The following is a 19,608-nucleotide window of genomic DNA, read 5'->3' on the forward strand; positions in this document are numbered from 1 at the left end:
ACTGGTTTGCTGATCACGGACCGCAAAAGCATTCAGATAAGAGAAAGGAGATCATGCCCATGATCTAGTCCTCATCACCCACCGGGTGGAGACAATACTTGCAGAATCCCTGATATAGGAGGTCATCTGCAACAAGAGGGAATAAACCCTGAGTACGGGAATGTACTCAGCTAGACTTACCCGTCGAAAACCAAACAAATGACACCAATGATTATGCATAGCTTAATGTAGTGGAGCTGGCTGACACTTTCTTTTTGCAGAAAAGCATAAGTAATAATGATCAACTCTTAACCTGAACTAGCAGTAACTTTTTAGCCATTAACCTGTCATCTATATTAGCACCTGTACTAAGCAATCATTTTATTAGGGTGCAAACATTAATAACCATATCAGGTATTCATTGTGGCAACCTTATCATCATCCATTTAACCATATTGTTAAGTTAATTGAATCTGCGTTGCCGCTGCTCAGTCAAGTTCTCACTATCCGGGAGAGACGGCGATTCGAATCGATTCCTATCCAGCTGGAGGGGTATTCCTAAACACAAACCCTGCTTCCCCCGTCAGGGTCGCAACAAGTCACCTTTGGTACAATTCAGGAGTTGCGGGTCCAAACAGATCGGCATTCTCAGAGAACCACTCTGCCAAGGTTGTTCGGGACTCTAACCCGCCTTGGACTTATGCCAATGGCTCTCCGCACATCCTTACTACCTCCAGAGTGCCGCCACTGCTCGCGTTCCCGGCCTGAATCGAGCTACTAGGCTTCGCGATTGGAACGACTTATCCGACCAGCTAAGTGTTAGGCTACGCTCAACATGACATGAGGACGTACAGCGTATCGGTCCTTAAACGACTCAGACGGAGTCACTATGTTCAAACCTACACAAGACCCCGCCCGGTCTTAACTCATTATTCACATGGTTCTTTTCCACGATAGCAAATATAGCCAACCGTGATCCACCTCATCCTAAAGCTCGCAGGTGATAGGAAATCACCTGACTTCTACCGCACTAAGCATGGCTAAGCATTTAACCCGTTCCTGAACTTAAATAGGATTCCAGTGCGATATCTGGACAAGGAAGGATATATAATGCAGCAATTGGTTTCAACCAATTCCTATACTTAATGCATCATCAACAATAAAAGATACTGAATGTATTTGTGAAAACATAGGAGGCTTAATATGCTCCGGGGCTTGCCTTTCAGGAATGAGGAAGGCTGGTGGTCAGGGCACTCGGGCAATTCCTCCGCGGCGACTGCTTCGTCGGCTTCCTGCACCTCGGGTTCCTCCTCCTGGTTGGCTCCCTCGAACTCCAGCAACGTCACTCCCTCCAGCACACCTATTGCATGAATGCGCAAGATAAATATCATGGATGCACATGTACGAATGTCGGGCATGCTCGGGGAATGCACAATGTTCGCTGTAGTTTGCATATTCCAACTTAAGCCCTATTCAAATCACTTTCACTTACCACGTTTATATAACCTAAGGTATAATTGCTCATCTTCCATTAATGACCTAGCACCTGCACCTAAGCATATTCTCAAGTTAGGCTAACCCCTAAAACAATCAATGAGAACATTGCACAAACATACACTCAAGCATTTGTATTACAACCAAATGGAGACAATATATCGGTACAGTAAACTAGCCATAACTGGAGATTTATAAATCCAATTGATATGCAACAAGACAACCTGGAAAGCTTATAAAATTGTCTACAAAACATTTTCAGACCTCAAAGCATGATTCTAACCTTTACCAGGTCGAACTCATAAATCAATAGAACTCTGTCCTCACAAGGCACAGAACAAGCAAAGACTGGAACCTAACTTTAAACAGCTGTAGTTTCTAAACTACTGGGCCAAATGCCCTCAAATTTTGATAGGAGCTAGATACATAAGTTATCTACAGCTTTTGTATTCATCACAATCACATAAAACCAAATTATCATGGGGAACTTTCCAAGGTCCCCAGATCTGTCCAGAAGGACATGATGCAACAAATAATTATTAACTTATGATATAAACACTTAATTGGACAAAACCAACTTTACTGACATATCACACATATCACAAGCACACCAGAAAGTAGGGTGTTCATCCCCAAAACAATTCTTTTAATACCTTTCTTAATTTATTTAATTAATTAGTGGAAATAGTAAACATATATGAAAACTACACCATTAATTCTACAAAAATTACAGTAGACACTACATGCCCTAAGTAGACTACCATAAACATTTCACACTATTTGAGTAAGTATAACAACCTACACAAAAATGGTAAGGCAGAATGACTTAAAATGGCATAATTAGGAAACCTTAGTGAAAAGTGTCAAGCAACAGATTTCATATTTTTTCTAGCATCTATAAGGTACCAAGATACTACCTACCAAGTTTCATGGCCATAGGATTCATAGATAATTTACAAAAATTCCCACAAGTATCTACCAATGAAAAAGAAAAAATCTATAACTCAAAAACTACACATGCAATGTCTCTCAAATTTTAACCAGAGCTTCTACTAAGCAATACTAACTTACCCACAAAATTTCACAATTTTTGGATCACAGAAACTCAAGATAAAATTCAAACAAGTTTGCATATATCCAAAAACACCTTTCAAAGTCCTATTTAATTCATCAAAAATTTCTAAAACATGTGCTCATATAATATTTTTGTTACATACTAGACATGACTAGGAACTTCACAAAATTGGAACCATATCCTTTGGATCTACCAAACTTGAGTTACATATTTTTGAATCTATACACCAAACTGTGAAAAACAGTTAAACAAAACAATTAAGGAAACCATTTCACTGATGTTGGGCCGGCCCGAGGAAATGGCGGACCAAGAACACGCGCTGGCGCGGCCCAGACAACGGCGCGGCCCACGCTGGGCTCCCGCTTCAGCCGCGGCGCTGACAAGAGGGACCCGCGCGTCAGCGAGACAGGGCAGGGGAGAAGGAACGGCCGGTGGCGCAGTTCGCCGCCGGTGGCTTCTCCGGCGAAGGCAAAGGTGCCAACATGTTCGCCTCACCTAAGCGGACCTAGGGGAACCTTCTATTGCAGCTACTGACGCCGCTAGCGAGGGTGGCGATGGCCACGGCGGCGCTCGGCCACGACACGGCCGGCTCCGGCGAGGCTACGGTGCTACGTCCAGAACGGAAGGCGCTACGAGCATCAGCAGTGCACCTAGGATCTAGCGTAAGGCAGAGGAGGGGATGGGAGGGTCACGGTGGCGGTTGTTCGTGTGGAGCGACAACGCCGGCGAGGTCCTGCCATGGCTGCGGTGGGGGAAAACGGCGAATACGCCCTTACCGAGGCACGATCGACTCGACGGTGAGGTGGAGATGGTAAAGGGAATCACGGCGAAGCTCTAGGTGAACGGGGCAACGCGTTTTTGCAACGGCGTGGAAGCTAGGCGAAGGCGAAGGTGCGGCTGGCAATGGCGGATGGTTGCTTGCTTGGTGCAACGCGCGGTGGAGGCGAAGAAAGGCGAACTGGAGCGGTTGAGTGCGTCGGGCAGGAGCGCGGGGTGCTCAAGACGCGGCTAGCCATGCCAGGGCGTCCATGGCGCGTGGCCAGCGTGCTCAGGCGAGCGGCGACGCGCGGCACACACGCGTCGTCGCCTTTCTGAACCGATCGGCCATGATCACTGAAGGTTTTCTGAAAACACGATTCAGAGTTCATCTAGTCCGACTGACAGGCGAACATTGACACCGATTAACTCCTAAACCGTGACATTTTAGAGGAAACAATGAACATGAAAGTTGTAGCCCGTACTTCCATCTTCAATTTCTATTTAAGTGCCAAGGACTAATTCCCAATGGATACAGAGTAAAATCGAGCCAAAGTCAGCTCCTTCAAACTGTAATTGCAATCAATACTTAGAAAAATTCTTAAGTGAAGAATCAGCCCTGATTTCTGGCTTGTGGGTCCAAATTGAACATGTTGTGCACATTTTCATGAGATGGCCATAAAATAACTTTTGTTCCTTACATAATTCTCTACATCTTTGCTTTAGGTTGCTCCGACATGCAAACATCCTAAACCACACTTTTTAAACAGTCAAACAAAAGGGTTCAGGGGTCAAATTTGGTCAACCATGACTTTGGAAACCTAATTAGTCAAAGTGACCAACATGAACAATGTTCCAAAAGACATTTTATGTGTAACTAAGTTACTTACAAGCATTTCTAGCCACACCACGCATTGGTCACACAAGAATCAATCAAGGTATGTACTGAAACAATGAAAAACACAAGAAATGTTACAAATGTTTCATAGTCATGTTTCACACATTTCATGATCTCGTTGCATAGTATTAACTAACCTTGTTTCACTAAGTGAGTGGCACATGTTGCACTTAAGTGTTGCACACTTTACATTTCATAAAAGAACAACACACATGAAATATACAACATGTTGCAATGTTTCGAAATTATGTTTCATGTGCTATAAGTTCACGAAGGGATGCATGATGCTCATGTTCATGAAATGTAGTGCAAATGTGGAAGCTAAACACCAGGGGTGTTACACTTGACTTGATCATTTTGTCTTTCAATTGCTCAAGACCCAAGTGAAGGCTAAAAAGCTCCATGGTTGAAGGTAATATGGGTAAGTTTGAAAGTCAAATCGGTTTATTCTAATCTAGAGGAGAATTTTTGATTGAACGCATGTGTACTTTTGAGGCGTGAAAGCATTATAAGCAACTCCCGATCCATTGCTGAGTTTAGCTTTGCTCAGGGACAAGCGAAGGTTAAGTGTGGGGGAGCTTGTTGACAGTCGTTAACATCAATTATAAACCATCAACAAAACCTGCATATATACTTAATTCCATCCCTAAACATAGGTTTAGGGGTTTAAACTGACAAATTTCACGAGTTTTGGTGAATCTGTGTTTTTAGCAGGATTTAATCAGAAAACCGTCAAGGGAGGCCTATTCGTCAAAGTAAATCACATTTATCCATGACGGTACCAACTTAGGAAGACTCTAAAAGACACCAGAGGGCAACCCACGGAAGAAGACCTCGAGAGGATGACATGTGGGGCTGGTCGGCCCCACCTACAGGCCGGCCAGCCCACTGGGTCCACCAGTCAGTCCCTCCTTCGTACGTCGATTTCCCACCACCTTAAAGATCAAATCTACACCTTTGTTTCAAGTCGATTTGATCCGAGGGCTCAGAATTAATGGTTCCCCCTATATATAGCATCCCCTACCCCGCTCCCTGAGGCCACCCTGAAACCCTAATTCATATACTCATCTCAGGATCAGGGCATCAAGAGAGATTAGTCCTCTAGTTAGGATCTATTCTTTGTACACAATAGAGAGAGAGTAAGGAGAGAGTTTGGAGGAAGTACCAGCCTATCGGTGCTACCTGTACGGCTTGTACTTTGACGGATCTAGGCTTCTCCAAGTCTACATCTGAAATACTTCTGGTAATTGATTTCTGTTTAAAGTAAGTATTGTGCTCTTTTGTTCACAGGTTCATAGTTCTTTTGAGTACTATAGTTCTTGCTAGCTGGATTAGAGTAATATTCGTTAGCATAAGCATGGTGCTTAGGCTATTGGCTACCTGTGTTTACTCCTTGCTCCCTGGTTGCATGGTAGTAGTGGGTGGTGACAGCCCCATCTATCCTCTGTAGTCCACTCCGAATTGAGTAGGTTCTTAAATTAGTAGGACCGTAGTCACATTGGTAGAGTTATCTCTTTTAGCGGTGCTTTACCATCTAAGCGGCATCCTGAAGTGAATACTAGAATCATAAGCCTTGCTTTGCATAGGGTCATAACCATAGGAATCCTCTCTACTCATACCTTAAACCTTGATTGCTATCCCTCAACAAACTAGTGTTTAGATGACATACACATGTTTCCCTATGGATATGATACTCGATAATATTCTGGGTGAAAACTACTTTGATACATGTGCGCTTACAGATTTTGTCTTTGTGTGCCACTTTGTGAGGAGCCGCAGTGCCACGTTTTAGTGCAGACTTGGATGTTGACCTTACTATCCATGCAGAAATAAAACAGTCTCACTATGTCATCGTAGTCATGAGGATACTTGTCGACAACTTCAGCAACCAGGTCTCTGAAGTTAGTGCGGTCAGCATCCATCACTTTGTTCAACGAAAATCACCGCGCACGAGAATTGGGAGCAACAAATCCGGATTTCTAAGTTGAAGCTATTGTATGTGTCCATCCTACAGATGAACAAGGAGCACGCAATCAACACTACAAACACGGGGCACAAGCGCAGGGCACTAAATAGCAATACATCAATCAAAATGAGCCAGATTGAAACAGTCAAGGTGACCTAAGACCACGCAACCAAGGGGGGAAGCAGTGAAGTCACCCGTCTGGAAGCCAATCCGGTTGCCCATGCCCTTGTTCCCCGCCATGCGACGCCTATCCTCTGGAAACACGGTCAAATCCACGCTCCACTACCCCACGCGCCGCCACAAGCACAGGGGATTCGTCGTCTTGTCTCCCTGTCGCTGCCAGATCCGTCGCCGCTAGGGTTTGGGAACAAGACAGAGAGTCGAGCGAGAAGACAGAGTAAGAGAATGAGGGAGATGCCGGTCAATATCGGTCAACACGGCCTCCACATATGCCCGGTGACTGAAAGGGCAAGATGGATATTTTATCTGCCCAGTCCCACATGTAAGGGCTCCTAAACGGTCAAAACCAAACAGAATGAAGACGGAATAGTGTGTTGGACAAAAGAGTTAAGCACAGTGACATCAGAATGCGTTTAAACTTTTTAGTGATCTATACTATTTTTTATAATGGCACACAAATAAAAGGCTCGAAAAGCTTCGCTCGCTACCCATGCTAGTATCACTGCAGACAGAGTACCAGGCCTGCTCATCCAAAAGCCTGTGCGTGGAGGTGTTCTTGGGATGACAGAGAGCAGCGACAGCAGAGAAGCGTGGGCACTTGAGGTTATGTTTGCAAGCGAACCCAAGCCATCTAGTCATGCGGATGTTACTCATAACTCATAACTAACGTTAGTTACTAAATGCCGTGAACAGGCTCAAGTGGCAAAAATCATCCTACCTGCACCAAGTCGAGGCACGTAGTGCGCTCACATGTCGGCACACATGTGGCACGTGGCATGCTTCCGTCTCTATAACCTACGCAACTAATATGAAAAATAACCATCTACTCTCTCTATTTTTATTTACATATTGTATTAGCTTTGTCATCAGTCAAACATTTATATCTTTAACCATCGATTTCAAAAAAAATTATGCAAGCTCAGGACATAAGATTTATGTTTTTAGCTAGATTCACTAAGAGAAATACTTTCATAATATATAATTCATATGAGGATTTTCAAATGGATGATCAAATGTAGTAATGTTTGACTTAGGACAAAGCTAACGTGACATGTAAATAAAAACAAAGAGAGTATTTAAGTTGGTCAACATTTAGTCAATTTCTCATATGAGACTAAATTATGTTGTACCTAACATTTAATACGAATCTTAAAATTTTGTTTCATTTATTTAATTGAATAAAAATGGTCCAAGCCCAATTAAAATCCAACATTTCATAGGATTGTCTTTTTTTTTTGCGAATAATAGGATTGCCTATTCTATTAACCAGCAAGAGGAAGGAAGATGCCATGGGAGATCCATTCTTGCAATTATTTATGTCCATGGTATTCTTGCTGGAAATCTAACTTAGTTAGTATTAGATTGATAGAACTCTGACTGAAAGAAGATCGGCACCGATCAAGACTGTAATTGGAAATCCATTTACTGTAAGCTGGTCGGATCCAAACGGACAGCAATTTGGTCAGTGGATTGGCCAGCAACAATTTCACCATCCCAAAACTCTTCGGCGGTTTTGAATGGCCCGGACTCATGGACGAAGAAATCGAAGGTTCCCCTCGATTCTGGGAGGCCGCTAATTTTGCGGCGGTCTTCTTCCGTGAGCTCCCAGCCGAATATGTCGAGGTTCTCTCGCATCCTCTTATCGTTGAAGCTTTTTACGATGACGCAATCTCCCTGCTCAAACACCCACCTAATGCACACCTGCACTCGGTAGAAGAAAGTAGTTTGTAAATAACTAGTTCCGAAAGTTTAATCTTTGCATTCACTTGTACTATCATGCACCTAAGATTTTTCTATAATACACTTTAAAAGTACGGCCTTTCTCAAGTTTATTTCTGCAGCGGGAAGTAATCCTTTACACGAAAAGGATAATAAATTATGGAAAGGTAAGAGCATCTCCGAGTTTACAAAATCTACTACTAATGTTGATTTTTTGGCAAGATTAAAAAAAAAAACTGCTCTCCAACAACTCTCTGTCATAACTCCTAATCTTTTCTCACTTGAAAAACTCAACTCTGTCATGCGGAAATATACTCGCGCATAGCGATCGATCAAGGTGGAAGGATATGATGAAGAATAAAGAGTAGAATAGGGTTTCCATACAAAAGAGAAAGTAAGTATAAAAGCAGTTAAAGTGACTTTAAAAAGTCTAGAATTCTTGATGCTGTCAGAGAAGATCAACAAATATACTTCTAATTTTTTAGCTACTTGGAAAACTCACTAATTTACCAATTGATTTTTTAGAACTATTGGTGATGCTCTTAATGTATTTGTACTCTGAGCATTGCCAGAGTGTGCTACTCTATCCATTTTTGTGTATGACCTTTCTAAAACAAATTCCACTGTCCTAAACTGTCGTGAATGGTTTTGCCCTTTTCATGGGCTATCTGCTTGAGGACAGGGCACTCCATGACGGAGTTGTTAGCCCATGCCGTGCCCTTGGCACCAAGCGGTGAGAATGCGCAGAGCTGGATTCCTTTCTCCCTGCAAAATGCCCTTAGCTTGTTCTGACGACAGTGTGGGTGCACCTCCACCTGCTCTCCAAATGAGAACATGTGAAAAAGATGGAGAAACCATCAGAAAAAAGAGGTTTGTTACCGTGCTTGAGAGGAACCAACAGTTCCTCCAATTGATTAATTAATTATAGTTAAGGGGCCGTTTGGATTCCTTCATTTTGGAGGAATTGAATTCTACTTAATGGATTATGTTATTTAGCTTGAAATTTGACATTCCATAACTTTCTCAGGCTCACAAATAAGCCTATCTCAAATTCATAGAGTGGGAGATGAAAATGGATTCTATAGATCATTATGCTATAATTCTACTCTCCAACTTATAACACATTCTTCAACTTACATCCCTATAATAGAAATGCAACATATAGGTATGTCTCTTATATGCCTAACAATAAATATACAAATATATTTCATATATAACTATATTAGCTTAATTAATCTATGTCTAAATTATAATTATTAGAATGAATTCAATTCCAAGGATCTAAATGAGCCCTAAGGGTATTTTAGTACATTAATTCCAGTCATTAACTCTAATGAAACAGTCGTTTTCGTCTCATCAAACAAGCGATCTACGGTTCGTGCTTTTGCTCCGATCACCGCCACCTGACTACCTGCCCGTAGCCTGTTGCTGCACACCTAGAGACTAGAGTCGCCATCTCCCACCTGACCAAACACGTTGTCACTTGCCTTCCCGGAGCTCGCTGCCAGAAGCGTGCCGCTCATGTGGCCGCCGCCCGCCTGCCTAGAGTTGCCGTTACCCACCTGGCCAAGGTCGCTGTTGTCTACCTGCCCGGAGTCCGCTGCCGGACATGGAACCAAGCAAGATGACACGAATGGAGAGTCCCTGTAGCTGACCGTGCTCTATTTGGCTGTGAGAGTCTGCAGTCTCATCGATGTCAGAATCATACGTTCTTATCAATACCAAACAGGCCAACCACGGAAAGAGCGACGAGAGACAAGGACCACGCAGGCTCGCACCCACCATCTCCGAGAGGTTGTGCATGTCAGCAGCGCGGCTCCTCTTGCCGAACGTCTAATCGTCGCCGGCGTCAAATCGTCGGCCGGCCTCGCCGCTGCCTAATGGAAGGCGTGGATTCTGAAATGTCGGTGCATGCATTTGTAGTTGCGGAATTTTATGGATCAGGACGAGTGAGACGAAATCTCTCACATGTGAAAGTATTATTCTACCCTTCAAAATTAATTAGGAGCCAGTACCTGGCCCACTAAATTTTAGTTTCGGTCCACATCTTAAGTTCTCTCAATTGGTTCCTCTTATTTTTTAACCATTCGATCTAATTAAATGAAGGGCTCTCATTAATTCCGAGCGCTGTAAAATTTGTCTCAAAAAAATACTAAAATTATTTATTAGTGATTTCTCCATGAGACCTATTCAAACACAGGAATTGTACTGTGGTAAATGGTTAGGAATTCTACTGATTACACACGATTTTTCGAGAGAACTCAGAACTTTATATGAGCGACCTTAAATACGTGCATGCAGTTTGTTTCTTTTTTTCATATCGAATGGGCATCAACGAAAGGATCACCTGGTTGGCAGCCGGGGGAATCTTTGCAAAGGATAGCAAGTATTCTAGCTTCTTGCAGCTGAAGTTGCTGACGCCAATGGCCCTCGCAAGCCCTCGCCTGTGGCACTCCTCCATCTCCTCCCACACACCCTTCATGTCCATCTCCACCAGGTCCTCCTTCACTACCGCCAGGCCCCCTTCCACCACCGGCGGCCGCATGCTCACCGGAAAGTGAATGAGATAAACGTCCACGTACTCCATCTGCAGATTCCTGACGAATTGAACCATGCATGTGCAAAGAGATCGTCCTTTTTTTTGTTCTTATGATCAAGAAGAACCAACCAAATAGCTAGAGTGACGATGATGAGTTGTGTTGCAATGCAAGAACCAACCGGAGTGACTTGTGGAGCGCCGGCAGAACACGGCCGGGGTGCGCGTCGGTGACCGCGAGCTTCGACGTGATGTAGAGGTCGTCCGCGGGAGGCGACAGTCCCGTCACGCACGGCCTGGATGACGGCGTCGCCGAGCGCGGCCACCGTGTTGTACGCCGAGGCCGTGTCGAAGTGGCGGTACCCGGCGCTGAGAGCGCTGAGGACGGCCTCCGTCACGCCGGCGCGGCCCTCGGCCTGGCCCAGAGTCGCCGACGCCGTGCCGAAGCCGATGCGCGGCATCGGCTTGCCCAAACTCAGAGCTACCACGGGCACGCCTCTCCTTTGATCCGAAACACAAGACGCCGCCATGGCTAGCTAGCGAGCTAGGTAGACTGGTAGAGAGTAGAGTACGTAAGGAGCCGCGCGGATGTCACCCGGCCGGTGAGCTCGATCTCAGTTTACCACGCCTCTCCTAGCTGAATCACGTTCGTTACATGAGCTGTGTTGTATCTTGTATGTCCAATCATACTTTATAGTCGTATATAAGAAATCGTAGTTTTCCGGGAAACGACACAGCAACAGGGACGTGTGTGGAATTCTCTCTTTTTTTTTTATCTTGGACACATGCATCCCAATTAATAAATTTCTTTAGAAAGTGACCTCTTGTCTGATGGTATCCTGATCCAATCCCTTTACCAACCTTACGTTATTGGGTTAACGATGTACACATGTTTCTAATACAAATCTCGAAAGAGTTATATATAACCCAAATCTTCTATCTTCTATAACCAAACAGGAGATCCTCACTTCAGGATTCCCTGGCTTCTCACGCTGCCACGTCACCATGGGCCCAACTACTGCGACCTTTATACATCAGAAAAATCTTCACAGCTCCGTAGCGGCTCTCGTGTGCATGTCAAACAGCTGAACATATGGCATCAAGCAGCTAAACAGACGGCATATTCGGTGCATTTTCTCCCAATCTCAAGATCATAAATGCTCCTGCAATGGATTGAGGCACTCATCAAATCCAAACCATCGTGTGGATTCATGAGTCCAGCCAAGGAGTCGACATGCCATTGCTCTGGCTACCAAATCAACAACAAATTCCAACACTTAATTTTCCATTGCTCCGGCTACCCAAACCAAAAATTGATTCCAATGCTTGATTTTCCTCTTATTAAATACACCTACCTCGTGATGCAAATCATTATCCATAGGCCATTTGGTAGCCAGGTTTCTCAACCGGTGTCTGCACCACCAAGCATACAGGATTTCCCTGGCTTCTTACCACATCACCATGGCCCAACTACTACTACCTATATACATCAGAAAAATCTTCACAACTCCCTCGCGGCTCTCGTGTGCGTGTCAAACAGAGATGGCATCAAGCAGCTAAACAGACGGCATATTTGGTGCACTTTCTCCTGATCTCAATGGTCATAAATGATCCTGAATGGGGCTAAAAAAAATGCTCCTGCAACTGCAATGGATTGAGGCACTCATCGAATCAAAACCATCGTGTCGATTCATGAGTACAGCCTAGGAGTCGGCATGCCATTGCTCTGGCTAGTCAAATCAAAGACTGATTCCAACACTTAATTTTCCATCGTTCCGGCTACCCAAATCAAAAACTGATCCCAACGCTTGATTTTCCTCTTATAAATACACCTACGATCTTCGTGAGGCAGCCGCGACCGGAGACGCGGGAATGGGGGAGGCGGGAAGCTAGTGTTGGAGAAAGAAGTGGGATGGGAGGGCGGATATACTCTTTTTCTAAGGGTGTGGCAGTATTTTTTTTAAGGATAGATGATGGATCATTGGATCCTCATGAATTTTTTTAAGTACTCCCTCCGAATTCAGGACATATACCAATGAGTGATTAATTAGGACGTATTTTTTCCTATTTACCTTTATTAAAGAGGATTGCGAGTTTCTTTGATTGAACAAACATTTACTGTTGGGCTGGTTAGCGTGGTGGATCCTGAGGTAAGGTAAGAAGAGCAAGGATCGATCCCTTCGCCCATTCTTTTCCTTTTGCATATTGTGATTCGATTTTTTTTTTCCATTTGCTTGGCGCGTTTTTAGTTTCTCTAGTGGCGCTAGATTTTTTTTTTCCCTTGGCACTCGTTTGGTCCAACGCTTGGTTTGCGATGGGGTAGAGGAGGCGGAGGCAACCGAAGAGACACGGGAGCGGAGGCAATAACCCAAGAGACATGGTTTTAATGCTCCTCATGAATAAGTACGACAAGAACCAAAGAGACGTGAGGGCATTCTCTCCGAGCGAGAAACCAAACAACTAAAACGACTCCAATATGTGAAAACAATCCCATCCCTAAAATGACATGAATTACCAATATCTAGGGACCAGTATGTATGTTGCAAGTGGTGTTTTTACTTTTTATATGAGTGGGCTCCACATGAATTATGTTAACTACTTTTCGTACGAGTGGGCTCCACGTGAATCCTGCTAACTACTCCCTCCGTCCCAAAGTAGACGCTTTTGATTTTTTTGGATGAATAGATAATGACTTTATATTGCTTTTAAATGAATGGATAATGAGACAGACAGAGGTAGTTTAGACATTATACAGCTCGTCCAACACATATGTTATCCGAAAAGCTGGGTTGCCAAACAACCTCAGCTTTTTGCCAGACACCGGCTTTCGAAAAGCCAGCTTACAGAAAGCCAAAGCCCTTTCAAAAAAGCCAAAACTTAAACAAACAGGCCCTTGCTTCCGCTAAACTACTTCGTCAGCCCAGCCGTGCCCGTCAAACACTTCGCTTGCCATTGGCAAGGCTGCTTTTCATTTCAGCAGAAGACTATTTATTGTTTTTTTTTCCTTCCCTTTTCTTTTCTTTTTTTGGCTTTTTTCTGAACGAGGCATGAGCTCTACGCCTCTATCTAGTAAATCAAATAGGATAAGAGAAGGAAGCAAAGTTTATACTGCAACCACACTGCTCGCCAAGGCGCACCAGACCACCGCAAAGGTGTACAAGCGGGTGTTCCACGCTGCACAAGCAACTGCTACGCTCTAGTTGATATCCTCCACAATACGAAAAGCAAATGCTCAATCACAGCATTTACTCTGCCCATGTCCTGGCAATGCACTGATATGCCCATTTGCACGCACTGGTTACTGGCAGGCTATTCGATTATCCCACTGTCTGTATTGTATGCAACGGTAGGGAAAAAAATGCCCAATAGATGTGAAAAATAGAACAACGATGGATCCTAATGGCTGTAGAAGCATACCAATGCTATTCATCGTCGCTACTCTCGACACAGACAACGTCCTTATCTTTCTTGGGCCTCCGCTTAGCATCAGATCCATTACCAGCCCCTGGATCGGCAATATGGGACTGCATCAGCTCAATGATCCTGCCCCCATACTTCTCGGTCTTCACCTTCCCAATGACCTTCTCTAGCTGGTTAGGACAGATGGAATGCACATCATGGTAGGTTAGGTCCAAATTGCTCGCTTGCAATGCAAGGAGATGACAAACACCTCACCTCGGCCTCAGTGGTTGGCTTCTGGCAGCTCAGGAGCGAAATCTGCTGAGTGGAGAGAACTGCATGGGGAAATATGCTTATGCCCCCGGTACTAGAGGACGACAACTCCCTGCGTAGTTCATCAAGTTTAGCTTCCAGATCGCTCATTCGGCTACGTTTTGTGCCTTTGGACGTATCACAACCTTCAGCTCTAGCTTGAGAACTCAAAACAGCAATCTCAAGCTTCACTGGTCGGTTCCCTGCATTGCGAAGACCAAGAAGTCCATCATCAGTTCGCAGTAATATTGTATTACAAGTATGATCCAGCATTTTACCTTCCAGTGCTGGCTTCCACAATGGTCCTAATGTAACATACGCATTGGTCGAATATGCTGTATGTTGAAATTCTTCTTTCTGAAAGTGCAAGAAACAATCTTACCTTAGCAATAATGTATAAGGTGATCAAACAACAAGATACACTAAAAAATTCACTTGGTACTACTTGCAGCACGCACATACCAAAACGCGGTCAAGTATAAGCTGTACTATCAACTGCTCAATTTCTTCTCTTTTAAGATCAACAGGTTGATTCGAGCGACCTGCTTCAACATATGCAGTTTACAATATGACACTGAACAGACCTCTCGATGGTGACTGATGACATAACACCTAATAGGCACAACATACTCCTGAAAGATTTTCTGGAGGAGATATACCTAAACCTTTCCACTTCACCTTGAACTTATCCACCAGCTGCAACAGTGTAGCTCTTTGGTCATTAAGTTGCAAGTCGTGCAGAAGTGAAACTAGAATTTTGGTATGGCCTGAACAAGAGTCACATAGACTAATGTGGGAATATGAACAAAAAGAATAGATGAAAAAATTCAAATTATAATCCATTAAATGTAATTTCTGACTTAAGGCAAAATTATCATACACGTGGCATCTATATCCTTGAGCTCAATACTAGAAGCACAATTGTCACACATTCCTGCAAAAGAAATTCTGTAAATATTGATAGCTAAATGTTTAGCTCCTGAGAAATATAGTATCATGAAAAAAACCATTGCAGTCCTGCAGAGCCTCTCCAAAATGCCGAAAGAAAGCACCACGTCGGCAGCTCTTAGACTGGGAAAACAAAAACCTTGCCATTACATTATACAGAAACAACTTAATCCATTGTTTCTTAAATAGAAAGTGTGCTACAAGCATTTCCGCTATTTGACATTATTTAAGCCATTTTCTGAGATCACATCCAAACCACCTCTGACAAGCTTTAAAAAAACTCGGCCAAATCGGGGTCTCAGGGAAAGACTGCCCCCACAGTATTTTACTAGCAAGAGCTCAACCGAAGCCTAGCCAAGAAAGGTCAAACAAAAGCTGGGCCCCCTCATACATGGGGATGCTGCCTCCTGTGGTTCGGGCCTTAACCTGTGCTTTGAGGCCCAACTCACTAGACCCTTACACGAGGGCCCACCCACCACAGGTCGGTCCACCAATGCTGACTAGGGGAACCAGAGAGTGATCTTTCTTTTACCAAGCCAAAAATTCGCTCCCACGAGGATTCGAACCAGGACCTGGGGTGCTACAAAGGTCACTACAACCACTAGGCTACAGGCCCCTTCGTCTCTGACAAGATTTACAGTATGTCTATGCTACTGAAGGCCTGTGACAACGGTTATTCCGTCCATTACTTTTTACTTGATGCTTTTTATCTGTATACAAACAGTATGGATATGGGACAGGTAATTTCTGTTGTAAAAATCCTACATCATCAAGAGAAAGTAACTGTGGAACATAACAATTTTGTTTTCCACTACATGACCAGCTATTGTCCTATTTTATGTTGATAGATTGTATTCCTGAGAACCACTGAGCCTTCTATTGTTTACCATGGTTTCTATGCTATCTAGCAAACTCACAGAATTTGAAATGGTTACGTCAACACTTCATGCTGTTCAACCTAGCACGGTTTCTGAAAGGTAGGTTGATCCACTACATGTTTGTGCCACTTCAGTGACAGCAACCTATAGTAGTGCTGTACAATCACTATCCAGATAGGTAGCCCCACTGGTATTATTGTGGTATGTGATTGAAAGAAAGGCTTGATTATACAGTTGTTTGTAGCATATACAATTCTTTGTAGCAAAGAGACTGACATAAATAAATTTTCATGTTCGAAGGACTTGAAAAAAGAAATCAAATAGAAGATGACCTTATACTAATTCAGTAGACACTCTAAAGATTTGCCATAGTATTTCTGAGGAACATGGGAGCTTACCTGACAGTATCGCACAATGTCATATAGATTTTGAAGGCCACAGTTTTCATAGAAGACCATTGAACTCTGTTCATCAAAAACATAGCACATATAGTGATGAAAACTAGACTTACACTGAGAGAAAAGCAGAAAAATTTGTCTTGCCTGCCGTGGAACATCACCAGGTCGATAATACAAAACACACTCTGAAGGTAATCCATCCCGCCCTGCCCGACCACTTTCCTGAAGTCAGATAGGTTTATTAGAAGGGATTTTTGGCTGTGTAACTAGCAAGATATGATATTAACAAACCTGGTAGTATGTCTCCATAGACTTGCTAAGGCTATGATGAATCACAAATCTAACTACAAGGAACAAACATTTCTTAGACACTTTGTTGAGAACAAAGCAATGACAAATACAGAAACCATTACTCATGTGATAGCAGAAATTAAATGTTACTGCCTCATCCGTCTGTACCAGTTCAAGGGAAATGCTTATTGACATAAAAATCCATGTTTTCACATGATGAGCTGACATTCTAATATCCTAGAACGAGCACATTTTATATGTGGGCTAAAACATTCTCAACTAAACTATAACAGAGACTATGAAACAGTATTACCGCGAGTAAGGGCAGGAATAACAAGTACACATGGATATAGTGGTAAATTATTGGCATAGTATTTCCCATGTATGGAAACTATTTCAAGAAGACCAGTGCCCTTCAGTTTGCTGACCAGAAACAAGGTAATTTCTGGCAAATACAGGGCAATTCATTTTTGTCCTCACTCACATTTCTGTTTTCTAATTTCTTTGGGAGTCCTGCACACAAGTAGTGTGACCAATAAAATGCAAAATTAGGTCCTGTTTGGATACCTGAGCTAATTACTAGCTAGCTAAAAATTGGTTCTAGTGCATCCAAACAGGAGAGCTAATAGGTGGGCTAATTTTTTAGCCAAGTCTCCAACCAGTTGTTAGCCAACTAGCTAGCGAACCATAGCTACTTTGGGCTAATTTTTAGCCCCAACTAGTAACTAGCTATGTGTATCCAAACAGGCCCTTAGTCTGGTTTAAGAATCCTGGTACTGTTTCCACTATACTGTAAAACTTAATTATACACATATTCAAGTGAATTCTGACAACAAGCAATCATAATGATCGAACTCTGAGATTGAACATACCATCTGGTTTGTTGATTCCCATTCCAAACGCCACCTATCCACCACACACAAAAATCTTATTAGAGACAGAGAGTAGCACAGAACCACCACCACCCACCCACCCACACAGAGAGATATAAGGAGCACATACTGTTCCAACAATGACCTGTGATTGTCCTTTGCTCCAACTGTTTAAAAGATAAAGGGAATTACCTCAGCACCAAATCATGGCATTGAATTACAAAAAAAAAAAAAAAAAAACTTGTGCAATAAAGCAGCTCTTATAGAAACACTCCCTAAAGTATTCTTTTTTATATGACATTGACATTTTTTAAAGGCTCCCTGAAGTGCTTCTACGACATGCTAGATTCCATGCAATCATACTTTCTAATATTTGACCATGAATATATTCTAAATTCTAAAGGCCTAAACCAAAGAGCAATTGATAGAAAATCTTCATAATACTATTACTATTAATCTGTGTAAATACATGAGAGCAGCCATATCATCACGCAATCTTTCTTTTAGTTAGATTGGAATCTGATGAGTAGTAAATACTATTTACAATATAAAAAGACGCTTGTTATGTAGATCACACCACGGAAGACATAAAATGCAAAAGGAGTTTCAAGTAACAGGGACGCTAAAAAGGCAATCCAGCAGTTTGGGGTTGCAATGAAGGTGGTTGGCTACAGGTGGTGACTACCATGACACTAGTACGTAAATTAGGCCTTCTAGCACTTCCCTAAGCATTTTATTTTTCTTCTTGGAGATACTGTAAATAACTGGAGCTACGTCCTTTGGTCGAGTCCCATGCATCCCAGCCGACTGCCAGCCAACTGTCGCAAAGATTATCTTGTTGGATTTGACACTTGGAGTTCCTGTTTGAATCCATGTCTTCTCTGGAGATTAACTGGCATGACATAATGACCACAAGCAAGCACTCAGTCCTTTCCATATTAAGGATGCCCAGTCATATTAAGGGAAGAGAGAGGAAGGAGGGGAAGAGGCTAGAAAAAAGGCATGCTAGCACTGAAATAACAAGCATGTGGCAGTGTCTAAATAAATAAACTAGTGGAAGAAGGATGAAGACTTGAAGAGGGAAGGTTTACCAAACAAAAAAGGCTTATGCTTCCTTCACTAAGTAGGGCCTAACAAAGATTTCCGGCCTATTAGCCTAGTTCACAGTTTTGCTAAGCTGGTCACAAAGTTGCTGGCCAATCGTCTAGCAAGCCGACTGCAACATTTGGTGTCGCCCAACCAAAGTGCTTTCATTAAGGGTCGTTTTATCCAAGATAACTTCATGTTGGTCCAGCAAACAGCAAGGTTCCTCCATCAGCAAAAACAGCCACGAATTCTCCTTAAATTGGACATATCTAAGGCCTTTGACTCGGTGTCGTGGCCTTTTCTCCTTGAGGTGCTGCAATATTTGGGCTTTGGGCCGATTTGGAGAGATGTAGTCAGCGCTCTGTTGGCTTCCTCTTCCACACAGGTTTTGTTGAATGGGATTCCTGGCGACTCTATTGTTCACCGGCGCGGATTGCGTCAGGGTGATCCCCTATCTCCTATGTTGTTCATCCTGGTTATGGACGTCCTAGGACACATGATTTCAAAAGCAGCCAATGAGGGGCTCCTGCAGCCCCTATCTTGGCGGGTACTGCAGCACAGGATTTCTCTATGCCGATGATGTGGTGTTGTTCCTTAGGCCGGAAGCTGGCGACATGAACTTGGTAATGGAAATTCTCAATCTTTTTGGTGATGCTTCAGGACTTAAAACCAACCTACAAAAGAGCAATGTCTTACCCATCAGATGTGGTGACATGGAACTGACCACTATCCAGAGCCTGCTTCCTTGTGCAGTATCAGATTTCCCTTGCAAATATTTAGGTTTACCCCTCTCCCTTAAGAAGCTCACTAAGGCGCAGATC

At 43.2% G+C, this 19,608-nt stretch overlaps 1 protein-coding gene and 1 pseudogene across 3 annotated transcripts; both read right to left on the reverse strand.

The window, feature by feature from the left end:
• Positions 1–7,614: 7,614 nt before the first annotated feature.
• On the reverse strand, positions 7,615–11,259 carry LOC136539012 (deoxymugineic acid synthase 1-B-like; annotated as a pseudogene).
• Positions 11,260–13,613: 2,354 nt separating this feature from the next.
• Positions 13,614–17,968, reverse strand: LOC136538987 (ATP-dependent DNA helicase Q-like 2). Of its 3 annotated transcripts, none has more exons than XM_066530914.1 (12): positions 17,832–17,968; positions 17,702–17,735; positions 16,830–16,882; positions 16,683–16,760; positions 16,539–16,604; positions 15,322–15,385; positions 15,195–15,248; positions 14,974–15,081; positions 14,777–14,856; positions 14,593–14,671; positions 14,279–14,517; positions 13,614–14,193 (listed from the first exon to the last, which is right to left on the reverse strand). In XM_066530914.1, the coding sequence occupies exons 2-12, from the start codon at positions 17,721–17,723 to the stop codon at positions 14,026–14,028; spliced, it is 1,011 nt and encodes a 336-aa protein (XP_066387011.1). In that variant the 5' UTR covers positions 17,724–17,735; positions 17,832–17,968; the 3' UTR covers positions 13,614–14,025. The 3 variants fall into 3 exon arrangements, with proteins under 3 accessions (XP_066387011.1, XP_066387022.1, XP_066387019.1); XM_066530925.1 differs by having other exon boundaries at positions 16,830–16,878; positions 17,832–17,924; XM_066530922.1 differs by having other exon boundaries at positions 15,195–15,385; positions 16,830–16,878; positions 17,832–17,887.
• Between the last annotated feature and the right edge of the window lie 1,640 nt (positions 17,969–19,608).

The sequence above is a fragment of the Miscanthus floridulus genome, chromosome 1 (genome assembly GCF_019320115.1).
Source record: "Miscanthus floridulus cultivar M001 chromosome 1, ASM1932011v1, whole genome shotgun sequence".
In the NCBI taxonomy this organism is placed as follows: Eukaryota; Viridiplantae; Streptophyta; class Magnoliopsida; order Poales; family Poaceae; genus Miscanthus; species Miscanthus floridulus.

Coding starts and splice junctions, on each gene's coding strand:
- LOC136538987 (XM_066530914.1), bottom strand. CDS start 17,723: ATGGGAATCAACAAACCAGATG. Junction 16,883..17,701: donor GGGAATCAACAAACCAGATG/GTATGTTCAATC, acceptor TGTTCCTTGTAG/TTAGATTTGTGATTCATCAT. Junction 15,249..15,321: donor GGCTCTGCAGGACTGCAATG/GTTTTTTTCATG, acceptor TTTCTTTTGCAG/GAATGTGTGACAATTGTGCT.